Consider the following 16002-nt stretch of genomic DNA (forward strand, 5'->3'; position numbering starts at 1 on the left):
GAGCGGTGCACATAATGAATGATTCAGATGGAATTAGGAAATATCAACACCGGGCCTAATGCCAGCTTCGACTCAGATTGTGTTTGTTTCTGATTTTGCGATGTATTTCTGTATTATTTCTGTTTTTGCCTTCTGCTTTGTTTTCATATCGCTTTATTTAAGGGTCAGAGCAATAAAGAGCACTATTGCTCTTGGTAAGAGGTTCTGCTTCTTTCTTTTTTAATTATTCTTTATGTGTTTAACCAACTATAACTCTGTCCCTATGCCGAAGAGTGAAAATGTTGCATATAGATATTAGTAATAATCCTAAATTGATGTGCAAGAAAGAATGTCAGGTGAAGATTATTTGCATCTAGAGACATTTTCATAACATCTTAAACAGGATATGAGATATTATGACAGTTAAAAAATGAGCTAATGCAGTTATTGATTTTGAATGTACTTCTGTACCTCAAGATAGTGATCATTATCACTTGTTCGTTCACATACATAACATGGCAAAAATACAGTTTTGTGAACATCTCATAAACGTCATGTGCACAGGGCTTGATGTATCTGACCTCCTTACACGACCGCAGGTCATTGTCACAATCTGGATGAGCTGTGGAATGAGTAAGTTAAATGCGTTTTGTTGCCCAATATTACTTTCTTGTCAGGCTCAGTTTATGGGTTTCATAAATTGTTCATGGTCGGTGCCTGATACAGTCACTCCTACATCACTGCTATAGGACAAGGGATTGCCAATGTAATTCAGTACAGAATGTTATATTTCATTTACAACCGCTCCGATGGAGAGGAGAAACCTGCTGGTTTTGCAAAGGGCTGCTGTGTAAGTGTAAAAAGGATTGAAAATGAAAAGGAAAAAACACACACATACACAAATACAGCTTTATTGTATTGTAAAAACAAGGAAGTTTTGAAATCAGTCGGTAGAGGTCAAATTTTCTTAATGGAGGTCCATGTTAATGCACAGTAGTGCTCATTTTTCAGTTAAATTTCCTTGCACAAGTTTTAAAACAATTATAAAACTGCATTTTGTTTTTTATGGTACATTTTATCACAGCCATGTGGAAGCTATTAGATATATATTTCCCTATATTATAAAAAAAACAACATAACTGAATTTACAGAAATTATCCTCTATTATCCTTGTAATAGGCCTAACACCTGAGGCACAACATGATCCCATATCACCTTCAGAAATGGAAGGTTTTTCAACTTAAAATAGTTTTTAAATAGTCAATATAATATAGGCCTAATATAATATAGGCCTACTATAATATAGGCCTACTATAATATAGGCCTAATATAATATAATATAATATAATATAATATAATATAATATAATATAATATAATATAATATAATATAATATAATATAATATAATATAATATAATATAATATAATATAATATAATATAATATAATATCCTCCTGAGACCCAGAAAAAAAAAGAAAGATTTTTGAATTTAGTATTTCACATCGTTACATTGTTTAGAGCATAAGAAACATTTTTTTTTTTTTTTTTTTTTGAAAAATTATATTTTATTCATGTTATGCTATGTCCTCTGTAGTGGACTCCAGGACTAAGTTGTGACATAAAGACATGTATAGGCAAAAACAATGGGATTTTTTTTTTTATTATTCAACAATCAATTTTTAAGCTAATTTTTTTTTTTTTTTTTACCAAACTTTGTCTAAAGATGATTTTCAACTATGTCATGAAAGACATAACAGAATGAATTGATATGCCATTTTACTTATGTTTATGCAATATGTGGGTAAAATAGCCATGCATGGGTTTTCAATGCATCTATACACTGTATCTAATTTGCATATTAATGTGTTCTTGGGGCAAAATGTAATGAAAAAAGAATTGTAATGATGGGAGTAATAATTGGCAACATTTTCATAGTAATATCTAATAATTAATAGGAATATTGATATATCATTTATTCCGCTATTCACTTGTTGTGTCTCCCAAAATGCCACAATAACAAAATATTATCATATTTCCATAAGGGTGTTAAATGTGAATGTCAGTCATATATATAGGTTATATATATATAGGTTTAAAGACCAAGGAGAGGGAGCGGTGAAACATCTGAACATTTGGTATCTCTGAAAAGCCCTGAATGTGCTCTTTACAAGACATCCAAAACTGTGACATGTATGCTGTCAGAGAAAATGACTAAAATATAATGTCCACTACATAGGACAAAAGTCTATTCCTGGGTCCCAGGAGAATATAATATAATATAATATAATATAATATAATATAATATAATATAATATAATATAATATAATATAATATAATATAATATAATATATAATATAATATGTAAACTTTACCTTGTTGGGCTGACCAGAGGTTCAAAATTGAACTAGCCTATGCAAAATACATACAGGGCATATGGGTCGATGACCAGTTGTATAAAATACCAGATTGGGGCTCAAGAGTCGAATCATGCATATCCCCTCACAAAAGCTTGTTGAACCCCTGGGGTGACCCAGTAAGTGTAGAATTAGGCAACTCTGATAACAATCACCATTGTTCCCATATGCTAATGCATTTAACCCCATGAGCTGCTCCAGGGGTTGGGCAGTAGCTGCAATTAGTGAGACACAGTGGATAAAAACACATCTGCTAAATGACAATTAACATTGGCTAGCACCTGCCTTTTGCCCACAAAGCTGCTGATTACCCTTGAAACAGATCAACTGTTGAGCAGACAGACATAATTGTGCTAAATAAGTAGTTAGCCTGCATGCTATAGTAGACTAACTAGTTATTTAGTGCAAGTTTCTGGTAACTATCCAAACTGTTTTAAAATCAATTCCATATGCTAAAAAAAAAAAAAAAAAAAAAAAAAAAGTGTTGTAAATCTCTTATTCCTTTTTCATGGATGCTTCCCACAAGGACACGTTCTCCATTTCATGTTGCACTTAAAGATAATTCATCCAGCGCTATGTAGGCCTATGTGATACAGTTGGATACTGTAATGTATGTTGCTGCTATTTGCTATTATTTTCCCTTAAAAACCATTTAAATGAACATACATTATAGAACTACATTCATCAGTTTTCTAATAATGAGATAATTTTAGTTACGAGAAACTCTGGAGCCTGCTGAATATAACCTTGATTGGAATTTTACCCTTTTCCAATTTCTGCCGTACAGCTGTGACAACAGCGCCATCTAGTGTTGTGTTTTCTATCTCCAATCATCAGCCTGAAACCCCCCTGTGAAAAGACATGGCGTCATACACAGCGTCCCTCAAACACAAACTGTATAGCAGCCATACAGCAGGTACACAGTAAAAAATAGTTGATATAGTGACCTTCCATTCACCCAAACCACTTGAGACCAGTTAATCTCGGTTTCAAAAGGTCACTCGGAAATCTAATGAAGAAAATGTCCTGTGCAGTGTCATCCAAGCGACTGAACAACATTATAATTGTATTACATTCTTGAAATAATGTCTGTCTTACTTTCATGTCAATTATTAGGCTCATTAGGAGACAGAGGTCAGCATGAACATTACATAGTCCTGTCAAAGACACTATTTATGAAGTTGTTGCTTTATCTTGGGTCACATATGTGTCTGCTGCTTTTGACACAGTTAACCATCAGATCCTCCTGTCAACCCTCATGTCGAAGGGCATCTCAGGAACCGCACTCCAGTGGTTCAAGCCTTACCTCTCTCAGGTAGGTTCTTCAGGGTATCTTGGAGAGGTGAGGTGTCCAAGTTGCATCATCTAGTTACTGGGGTACCTCAGGGCTCAGTGCTTGGACCACTTCTCTTCTCTTATCACTAGGATCTGTCATTTAGGAACATGGTTTTTCCTATCACTGTTATGCTGATGACACACAACTCTACCTCTCATTCCAACCAGATGATCTGACGTTTGCTAGTCGCATCGCAGCCTGCCTGACAGCCATTTCTGCCTGGATGAAGGACCACCACCTTCATCTCAACCTTGCAAAAAACGAGCTGCTTGTGGTCGGTGCCAACCCAACACTTCATCATAACCTTTCATTTCAACTTGGGTCGTCAACCATAACTCCTTCCAGGACAGCCAGGAACCTTGGAGTGGTGATAGATGATTGTTTAAGCTTCACAGATCATATTGCTACAACGGCTCGGTCCTGCAGATTTGCCTTGTACAACATTAGGAAGATTAGACCCTTCCTCTTGGAGCATTCCACACAAATTCTTGTCCAAGCTTTTGGGCTATAATGTAATGCAGTCTTGGCAGGCCTTCCAGCATGCACTGTCAAGCCTCTACAACTGATCCAGAATGCTGCAGCAAGACTGGTCTTTAACGAACCGAAGAGAGTGCATGTCACAGCTCTCTTCATCAGTCTGCATTGGCTGCCAATAGCTGCTCGCATCCAATTCAAGGCTCTAATGTGTGCCTACAGGACGACCGCTGGCTCTGCACCACTATACCTAAACTCAATACTTCAGACTTATGCACCCTCCAGAAGTTATGCGCCTTGTGGTGCCACCCCAAAGGGGCACAAAATCACTCTCACAGACCTCCTCCTGGTCTGTTCCTGGCTGGTGGAATGACCTACCACGCTCTATCTGAGCAGCTGAGTCCTTAGCCAATTTCAAAAAATGGTCAACATTTGACCCAGTAATATTAGCACTTACTTTTTATTTATATTTTACTTTTACTTTTTCGATTTCTATTCTCTTTCTCCATCTATTTGTATAAAAAAACTTGTATAAAAAAACTCATGTTGATTTGATTGCTTCTACTATTCTCATTTGTAAGTGGCTTTGGAGAAAAGCATCTGCTAAATGACTAAATGTAAATGTGTATTTTATCTGTATTTCATCATTTCAGCTTTCATTTGAATGAACAAAGTCGTCATTTTTTTGACTGTTAAAACTCCTCAAAGTTATACACCAAGATAAAATAGATAACACTTTCTATAAAAAGGCTGCAAAATAGGGCCTGAATCTCTTCTTTTTTTCAACAAATGATCACTGAAAGGAGATGCAGTTTTGTCTTTTTGTCTATTTATTTTCTGAGGACTGGGGTTTTGTGCAAATGCAGTTTAAAATGTTTACAAATGCAAATGTTTACACTTTCATTCAGTAGCAATATGTGTAAAAATGGAATAGGGTTGTTGGGATTGTTAATGTTAAGGAGTTAAGACTAACTTTTTTTTTAATTAATAGGGAAATCAGGCAGATATTATTTTATTATAATTAAAATCATTTAATTTATAATTGTAAAATATGACAATGAAACATTATCTGAACTTTAGCTTTTGTTGCTGAAGTTCATTTAATAATGTATTTTTGTTTAGTGCATTTTTACATTTTGTTCACAAAAATTAGTTTGAGACTGGCAGACCCCTGAACTTTCTTTTTTTTACTTATTTTCTGTGTTAGTATATGAATTACCACAAGAGGGCAGTTGAGCATCAGTTACTGAAGCACTTCACAACAAATACAGCCCATTCCAATGACAAAACTCACAACAATCACAGTGATTTGAAATATGATAGGCTTACATCAAGTAAAGGTTTAGATTGTCAGAAAGATTTTGCAATCACTTGTGCCTCTGGCTTTCTCATGAACAGTTTTCCAAAACTCACAACTACGCATTGCATACATGTGTGGTTATGTGCAAATTCTAGTGCTATGACACAATTGATATTAAAAGATCCATTTAATTACTGAACAAGCAAGAATCAAAGGTATACGTTGCTATGATCAGGCTCGTTTGGGTGTGACAAATTCTAAGTAACAAAAACATACACACTTGATGTGAATATACAAATGTAATTTTAATAACTTAGCCTATAACTTTTGCAAGTTTTTCAAAAATGGCAACTGTAGTTTCGTTATGATGATCTGGATAATCTAGACTATTTTACTTTCCAACTTGACTTTTACAAAATGTTAGCTTCACTTCCTGACCTTCAAATAAACTAAATGCATTACATGTAAATTGAATCAATAAGCACTTTTTTTTACAAACCAATCAAAATTAGATGTTCATTTATATAGTATGGAAAACAAATGTGTGTCAAATTAATAATGAAATCAATAACCAAAAAGCCAATATTCATATTAAAGAAACAAAAAGCAAACTCTCTGAAACATTTTTAACTAAATATGTCTGCATGAAGCAGTTTGATTGGGCTTTGGCAGAACATACACCTCACATCATGATTCCCCTCCACCAGCGTTTTCTGAAATGCCAAACACTCATTAATCTAGAAGTGTTAACATGAGGATCATATCAACTAACCCAATTGGTCATTCTACATAAAGCATATTATATTGAGAAATAAAGACAAGGGCAAAAAGAAAATCCATAATGTTAGATGAAGAGCCCTGCAGAGCCAAAAGAGCACACGCTCCAATTGTCCAGGGGCTCATATCGACATATATTTCTATTTCTAAGGGGGTCAGAATCCAGCTTGACTTCTACACATCAGTACAAAGCGGGACCGTACATGTGCAGCTCTCCAAATCCTCTGGCCTGGATTTGAAAAGCACTGAAAGGACACTTCAATTTCAAGACGACACAGTTTTTCTCTACTTCTCCTGAGAGACACCCATTCTTATAGCACAGACTCACCTAACCCCTAAACCAAATCACAACAGCCTTGAAATGTAAAATGTCAACAATTGCACCATTTTTATCATAAGCCTCGCTTCCCTTTTTTTTTTTATGTCTATATGGTTTTAAAAAAAAAACAACAAAAAAAAAAACAGGTCTGGCTGAATGCATTAGTGCAAAATCATTATTGCAACCATCTCAAGTTCACACAAACATTTAGATCAGCAGCAGTTTCAATTATGACCAATAACATTGTACATTTCTAAAATGATCTGCCATTCAATGAGTGCAAAGAAAAACTGAAAATATACTGATGGGAAATGAGCGGATGCTGACATTATCTGAAAACAAACATTGAGTTATTAGCTTGGCAATGCTAGGAAGCGCAACTATGAGATACTGTGAACTAAAAATAGCCTATTTTATTTGTTGTAATCTTGTAGTTAATATATTTCCAATAAACTGGATACTGACAGCATCATACAACTCAAAACAATAACGCGGTCACTTGACTTATGGGATTCATTTTGTGGAAGGCGCAAAAAGAAACAAGTCAACATGCATGGAGGGGTATGAACTAGCCTCCACCGTACGGCATACTGTACTGAATATGCAAGTGTACTGCGCTCCTCGTCTCCTTTTGAGGGAACGCAAATGTTGAGGATTAAGTGGCTTTTATTTCAAGCAGCACAAAGCATACAGAACAACAACTGAACTCAGAGCATTCTGTTGCGTTTATGGGTTGGGGAGTCTGTGATGACGTCGGCGCACTGGACCGAGGACCGCTTCCTGGTGCCCGCGCTGCCAAGGTGGAGGGCCATTTCCTCTGATATGAAAGTGTTCAAGTCCACATCGTGCAGTCCATTCCGCCTGCGCCCTGCATTCGAGCTGCCGCTGACGTGAGTCGGAGAGCCGGGAGTGCTTGAGCGGACGCTGATGCCGGCCATTGCTCCACTTAGACCTGGAAAAGAAAGATGAGATCTCATTTATCATCACATGCACTTTTTCCACATGTCAATGCCACATTTGCTACCCATGAATAACGATACATTTTAAACAAGTTTGTGGTGGGCTTAGCTGGCTGTGGTTTTACACATTCTCTAAATAACAGATTGTGACAACTGTAGGTGTGATGTGAATGCAACTTCATGTTTCTAGTGTATTAGAGTGATGCAGTGTTTGTAGAGCTATGACAAGCTGTGCTTGAAAATAAACCTTAAGGTCCTTTCAACCAGATATCTTACTCTAAAAATACTATGGAACGTACAGTCATGCAATCCTTGTACTTGAACCATGTGAGGGTCAATGGAGAAAATGATCTTTTAAAGGTCTGACAGCCTACACAAAGATTTCTCAACTTGACAAAAACATACATATTACACACTTATTGTGTGTGTGTTATATATATATATATATATATATTAGAGAGAGAGAGAGAATCTGTGCAAAAGTCTTATGCCACCATTAGATGTTTTAGCAATTAGAATGACCGGAATTAGATTAGAATATATTAGAATATAACCGGAAAATGCAGGAAATTTGTATGAAGTATTAAAAAAAACTATTTTATAAAGTGGCAAGTGTTTATTGACCTCCCCTTTACACTTGAGCAATAGCAGGAACCAGCTCTCTTAAACCTAAATGGAATGGAAAATGACTGGAAGGCTAAGAAAATTTTCAAAATATGATGAAAAGTTTCTCAGATTTTCTTCTTTTAGAAACTGGAAGAAGTCCAGGAGGTCACACTAAATACTGATTTTTGCCTAAAGAAGCCATTTTGTTCTGAATTTTATAATTATAATTTTCTGAAATTTTTTTTTACTTTTTCTTTTTTTTTACATATTTCCTGTATTTTCGGTTTGTAACTTAATAAAAAGACATATATAATATATGTATGTGTGTGTGTGTGTGCGCGCATGTATGTAATATTATATATATATATATATATATATATATATATATATATATATATATATATATATATATATATATATATATATATATATATATATATATATATAAAGTTTTTGATATATATATTTTTTTTATATATATTTTGATATGCAGGACACTACAGTTCATTTATGTTAGGATAGCAAAATAAAGTAAACTGTAACATATTATACACAAAAATTCTTCATACAGTGGACTACCAGTAAAACCGATAGAAATTTGGAACCAAAAATTATTCAGACACCATGTTTTGTTTAAGTGTTATCTGACATAATTAAGATTCATTTTTTTCTGACAGTTTAACTCTGAGATCTTGTCATATTTAAAAAAAAAATGTTAACTACAGTGAATAAACTGTATTAATGAAAGAAATGTCTAAGGTGTCTGAATAAATTTTGTTTTGACTGTATATACACACAAATTATATATAATCTTTTTATTTATATGTAATACTTGTATTAACATTTGCATTTTTTTTTCTTTTCAGGTATTCTTTTTATAGGACCATAAAAAATATTTTTGTGCGTGTGTGAAAGAGATAATGTATTTATACAATAACCACCATATGTAGACCACAAAGTGCAGTCACTAAATGTTAAGACACATATATGCAATGTCATAGGTGATCATGTTCAGTCAGCTGTATCTTAACAATGACCGGGAAATAATATTTACCATGTAGTGCTATGGCCTCACAGAAGGGTTGTAAATCAGTCTCTACAGATGATACGGAGTCCGATGAAGGTGGTCGGTTAGGAGACATGACAGTCAGTTTCGGGGCAGCTCTAGAAGTCCTTGGTGGTGGCGCTTTACCACATAGGAAACTTATCAAATCTTCCCTTCGTATAGTTCTCCTTCGCTTTTTGACCCAGGCCAAAACATCTTTATTACGTCGCTGATGACCAATCTGGATTCCTAAGTCAAAGCTTCTCTTATGTGCATCAACACTCTCTGTTGAACAGATCACATTCACATTAATTATTTATGCAATTTATACAAACAAACAACAGTGTGGGGCACTACATATGTGCAAACTCAAATCTTTGATACCTTTGTAAAGATTAGTCACTGCTGTTGCAGCATTCTGAAATGGAGACCACAATGACAGTCCTTGCTGATGACAGACTCGATCTGCAAGACAGAAATAAAATCAGGGGCGCTCATGTGACCTTAAAGACAACGGAGATTACCGAAATAAATTAGTTCCAGAAAAGTGTTCAGACAGGATTTCTGTCGTTAACCTTTACATCATAATACTGGGGAAATCATATATTTTCTAACTGCGTAGATAATGCATGTCAAATTCAGCTGGTTTTGCAAAGGATTAAACCATGTTCATACTATTTCCAAGAGAAAGGTTTAGTTCACCCATAAATGAAAATAATGTCACTAATTACTCACCCTCATGTCGTTCCATGACCTTCGTTAATCTTCGGAACACAAATTAAGATATTTTTGATGAAATCCAATGGCTCCATGAGGCCTGCATAGGGTGCAATGACACTTCCTCTCTCAAGATCCATAAAGGTATTAAAAACATATTTAAATCAGTTCATGTGAGTACAGTGGTTCAATATTAATATTATAAAGCGACGAGAATATTTTTGGTGCGCCAAAAAACAGAAACAAAAACGACTTATTTAGTGATGGCTAATTTCAAAACACTGCTTCAGGAAGCTTTGGAGCACAAATGAATCAGTGTGTCGAATCTGCTGTTCGGAGTGCCAAAGTCACATGATTTCAGCAGTTTGGCAGTTTGACACACAATCCGAATCATGATTTGACACGCTGATTTATTTGTGCTCCGATGCTTCCTGAAACAGTGTTTTGAGATCGGCCATCACTAAATAAGTTGTTATTTTGTTTTTTTGGCACACCAAAAATATTCTCGTCGCTTTATAATATTAATATTGAACCACTGTGCTCACATGAACTGATTTAAATATGTTTTTAGTACCTTTATGGATCTTGAGAGAGGAAATGTCATTGCTCCCTATGGATGCCTCACTGAGCCATCGGATTTCAACAAAAATATCTTCATTTGTGTTCTGAAGATGAACAAAGGTCTTACAGGTGTGGAACGGCATGAGGGTGAGTAATAAATTACAGAATTTTCATTTTTTGGATTTTTTAAAGCGAGTTTTAAATAATTAAAATAGCTCATTTATTGCTAAAATAACATACACTTTCCATTTTAAACATTTGTACAAGCAAAAGCTGCAATTAAAAGGACAATTTACAAAAAATATTAGGAATTGACAGTCTACATCACCATTCACTTCCACTGTATGGAAAAGGACATAAATGCAATGAAAGTAAATAGTGACTGAGGTACCCAACATTCTGGCAAACATCTCAAACAATTCATACAGGTCTTGAAAAACATGAGTTAGTAAAAACCTACGGAATATTCATTAACGAATTAAAGAGCATATGTCTTTTTCTAGCAGGGAAAAAAAAAGGTTCTAACATTTACACTTTTTTGTATATAAATATTAATGTATTTAAAAAAAAAAAAAAAAAAAAGCCAAATAAAGCAAAGGATGCACTTATCAGTACAACAGACTATGAAAGAACAATGAAAGCGACTGGTGACCGTGCCTGCCAGTACCCAACGTTTCTTTTTGTGTTTCACATAAAGCAAGAACTTCATAGAGGTTTGAAGTAATAATGACAGTTTTCATTTTGGGGTGAACTATCTATCCCTTTAAGAGCGAGTTCAGTAACCCAGACAATGACTATGTGTCTCAAACCCTAGTGAGCACCAACCTGGACAGGACACTATGGCAATACAAGTGTGTTCTTCTAATGTTGCACAAAGGTTGTTGAGTGCACTAGGTTTTGAAACACAGCCACAATAGGACACAAGCTAACTCACTAACCGGCAGGGCTTTCTCAAAACGTGTGATTTTAAAAGACTATAAAGCGTAAATGTGTTACATAAAAAAATCTTAAAATCAATTACTCGTATACAGACAGTTTAGCCGAAAAGAACAACAACAAAAAAAAACTCGTATTAAAGGGCGAGCTAGCCGGCTTTCAGGCTACCCGGTTAGCAATAGCAAGGCCAATATAATAACAACGAACAAACTGTCAAACACAGCCAGACCCGCGCGGCTAAAGCTAATTATCATTCACACGGACAAAAACAAGCATAAAACGCTGCTTTTGGTGACTTTAATAGCCAAATGATACCGGTAAGTGGTTTTTTGGTCGAAAGGTGTGGTTGGATCGAAGTTTGCGCGACATTTTTCTAGAAGCGAAAGGTCTTTTTAGGCGAGCTGCTGGAAGTCGGTGGGCCGCTGATGGGGTCTCTTTCTCTGCCCACAGACCTTTATAAAGTTGCGCCACCGCCGTAGCGGAATTCTGGAAGAGATGCCACAGTTTCTCCTGGTTCTGGTCCACCGCCTCCTCGCTCGGTTCTTCCCTTTCGGCCTCGGCCAGGCATTGACGCTCCCATTTGGAGAACCAGTGCTCGGGTCCGTGTTCGTGGATCTCCGCTTCGCTCTCCTCCTTCTTCTCCTCCATGATGAATACTGAGAAACTTCGGTGAACTTCTGCTCGTTTTTTTGAGTAATTTCTTGATCTTGTGGGTTAATTCGCGTTCATGAAATCACACAACAACTGATAAGCGTCGGTTAATTTCCTTATTTCTGGATTTACAGGCCTGAATTAAAACCAAATGAAGTGAAATGTTTTGTCTTTTGTGACGCCGAAATTTAATTACCCAGGACTGTGGCTGTCTACCCCGGTCAGAGGAGCGCTTTTGCCTTGCGCAGGTCCTCGATGTGGGCGGTTCACATTTAAAACACGCCCACTTGTTCTGCGCATGCCCGTATCAACGCTGTTGCTCTCTGATCATGGAAAACAGTATAAGAGTCAATGGGTGGAGCTTAAAGGATTAGTTCACTTTCAAATTAAAATTTCCTGATAATTTACTCACCCCCGTGTCATCCAAGATGTTCATGTCTTTCTTTCTTCAGTCGAAAAGAAATTAAGGTTTTTGATGAAAACAATCCAAGATTTTTCTCCATATAGTGGATTTCAAAAGACCCCAAATGGTTGAAGGTCAAAATTACAGTTTCAGTGCAGTTTCAAATAGTTCCAGTCTTATCTAGAGAAACCATTGCTTATTTTCTAAAAAAAAAAAAAAAAAATTATATACGTTTTAACCATTAATGCTCATCTTGAACTAGCTCTTTTCTTCTTCTCTATTAAAATTCTGGCAGTGTAGACGCTGCTAAGTGTATTACTGCCCTCCACAGGTCAAAGTTTGAACTAATTGTTATATACATTGTTATATACTTGCACTAGCATATTGCATATGACAATTTAGTTCAAACTTTAACCTGTGGAGGGCAGTAATACGCTTAGCAGCATCTACACTGCTGGAATTCAAATAGAGAAGAAGAAGAAGAGAGCTAGTTCAAGATGAGCATTTATGGTTAAAACTTATAAGAATTTATTTTATTTTTTTAGAAAATGAGCAATGGTTTCTCTAGATAAGACCCTTATTCCTCGCCTGGGATCGTGTAGAACGATTTGAAGCTGCACTGAAACTGTAATTTTGACTTTCAACTGTTTGGGGTCCATTGAAGTCCACTATAAGGAGAATAATCCTGGAATGTTTTCATCAAAAACCTTAATTTCTTTTCGACTGAAGAAAGAAAGACATGAACAACTTGGATGACATGGGGGTGAGTAAATTATCAGAAACAAAATTATTTGAAAGTGAACTAATCCTTTAACGTCAGGATCCCATCTGAAGGTCCAGCCACACCCTAACCCCAACCTTACCCTATCCCTAAATCTAATTTAGATTGAGCTCCACCCATGAGATCCAGAGAGGGGGAGCTGGACGTCATCTGGCTCTGAAAAGTAGGCTATCACACTGCTGTATGTTGTGCTACATGCTAACATTAGCTTTTTAAACGTTTATTAATACTTTTAAATTATCTGAAAACCATTCATGTTAGCAGCTTGTAAAGTATGCCTAATTTACTGGATTAATTTAAAATCATTTATTTGACCCACATTCTTGTAGATAAATTTAGCTGCAAGTTTAACTGGAAACTCAGATAAGCTTTGCTGAGGTTTTGCTCAAGCAAGGATTTTAGAAATAATGCTTTGATTACATTTCTGAGCAAGTAATGTGGGTGTTATCGTGAGTAGGCTAAACCACTTCAGACCTGTAGGCAGCAAGTTTGAAGATGAAAGCTCTTAGTGTAAAAATCATGTTAAAACCAATTGTAAGCAAATGCCATTGAAAATCTATTCAAAATATAGGTTACTTTAAAGAAATGGCATTCACTGAGGTTACACAAAACAAATAAAATTATAAAATGTGTGAATGCAATGCAAGTTGCTTTGGATAAGCCAAATGCATAAATGTAAATGAAAACCAGCCATAACAGTTCTTCTCTTTGTGCACTATGTGAAAAGGTTTAATGGCTGTTATATCACAGTACTTTGCATTACAACATTCGTAAACAGGATTAAAGTTTAAGTAAAATACTAGATTATTAACTCTTAAAGGAAATCCCATCCTATTTAGTACTCTGGAAAATATTTTGTAGGGCAGTACAAATTCCTGTGAACAAATAGGTCACTATTGCATTCTGACTCACAGCATACAAATGCAATAATGCTATATTAAACATAATACAATGTGGAAAAAGCTGTCAGGTTCATTTCAGATACTCCACACATTTCCACTCTTTTTAGCATTTATGCTGAGCTGACAAGTTCACACATGTATAGCCTAATTTATATTAAAAAAAAAACAGTAATAAACAGATGAATGCGCTATATCACATGGGTAGATGCAACATCTGTCAATTCTGTTATCAATTTGCACTGATGTAGAAAGTATATGAAATGAATGCAAGAACACTGAAGGGCTCCAGGTGTGAAACATAACGCACAGTCACCCCTAAGGAATTACTATGAGCTTTTATGGTCAAATCAACTAATTATTTCCTCTTTTAAACAAAGGGAGCATCACTGAGAAAAAGTTATTTGAAGAATCCCTTGAATTGGTTTTGGTCAAAAATTATTTGGCTGAGAATAAAAGTTTATTTGAAACAGAACACAAACACCTTGTTCATGTTAATTTATTAATCATACAACAGTCATTACAGAATACATAGCATTATTTTTCGGTTGAATATCAGATAAGTTGCAGAGAAGTTTATTTCTGTGACATTTTCAAAACACGGGTGACTACTTATTACCTTATGCAGACAGGACCCGTGCAGCTGCTTGTCCTCCTTGCCAATATTTTTGTGCAATTAAGGCGACCTCCCAAACCCCCCTCACACACACCATCCATATTGACTTTACAATGTTGACGACCCTTCTCAGTCAGCAGGAAATAATCTAAACATATCAACACCATGGTCATCACTGTGAAAAAACAGCATGCTGGTTAGGTATGTTTTGAAGCATGGCAGCTGGTTTGAACTGGTTTATATTGGTCCTTAGTTGGTTATGAGCTGGTTATAGCTTAAACCAGCTCATGACCAGCTAAGGACCACTTAAACCATCTCAAACAAGCTGACATGCTTCAAAACATACCTAACCAGCATGCTGTTTATTTATTTATTTTTTTCAACAGAGATGCCAGAGAAATAAGATAAATCGCCCCATATGATCAGACACAATAATATTTTTTTAGAATAATCCAGCACTGACTTCAAAGAATGATGTGATTTCCAAATGATTATAAGTGCCATATATTTAATGGCCACAACCTGATAAATATTTACTGTGTTGACACAGTGTATTCTGCATAATACAGATGTATTAAATGCAGCAGCTATAAGTCCTATAGCTAAAATGAGAGAAATTATCTCAAACTTTATTTCTTTGCGATTACTTGAAATGGATAAAAACTAGTTGAACTCACAGAAGATTAATATATATATATAGAGAGAGAGAGATGGAAATAATAAAAATAAAAAAAAAGTGGTTTATGTTCGTCCCCTGTCTCAAGAAGAATCAATGAGGGAGTTATGTTAAAGATTTAAAAAAAAAAAAACTACACAATTCCGTAATTTTATATATCCCAGATATGTAAAAAAAATATTAAATAACAACAACAAATATACGTTGAAACAGCAAAGTTTCAATTAACTCTACTGTGAGGCAGCATTTGTGTTTATGCTGCTCGCGGTGTGCGCCACTGTTTGGATCTCCATGCGGATGTGACATTTCAGAGAGGAGCGCGACCGCCATTTTGAGTTTTACCTCAAACTGAACACCATAAACCACGGGAGCGGGTGAGAGAGGCTCTGGCCGTGACCGGGCAAAATTATATTTTCTCGTTCGAATAGTCATTTGGGATGCAGCTTCAGTGTGCAATTGGGCGTTAGGGGTTCAGGTTAGTTCCACTAATAACGGCAAGGCGAAACGCGGACATCTTTGTGAGTTTAAACTTCTAAATTAGTGCGATTTCA

The 16002-nt window shown here is 35.7% G+C and overlaps 1 protein-coding gene across 1 annotated transcript; it reads right to left on the bottom strand.

The window, feature by feature from the left end:
• Nucleotides 1–5035: 5035 nt before the first annotated feature.
• On the bottom strand, nt 5036–12322 carry hapstr1a (HUWE1 associated protein modifying stress responses a). Its single transcript, XM_067373894.1, has 4 exons — nt 11878–12322; nt 9596–9676; nt 9221–9496; nt 5036–7553 (listed from the first exon to the last, which is right to left on the bottom strand). The coding sequence occupies exons 1-4, from the start codon at nt 12071–12073 to the stop codon at nt 7309–7311; spliced, it is 798 nt and encodes a 265-aa protein (XP_067229995.1). The 5' UTR covers nt 12074–12322; the 3' UTR covers nt 5036–7308.
• Between the last annotated feature and the right edge of the window lie 3680 nt (nt 12323–16002).

The sequence above is a fragment of the Chanodichthys erythropterus genome, chromosome 3 (genome assembly GCF_024489055.1).
Source record: "Chanodichthys erythropterus isolate Z2021 chromosome 3, ASM2448905v1, whole genome shotgun sequence".
Lineage (NCBI taxonomy): Eukaryota > Metazoa > Chordata > Actinopteri > Cypriniformes > Xenocyprididae > Chanodichthys > Chanodichthys erythropterus.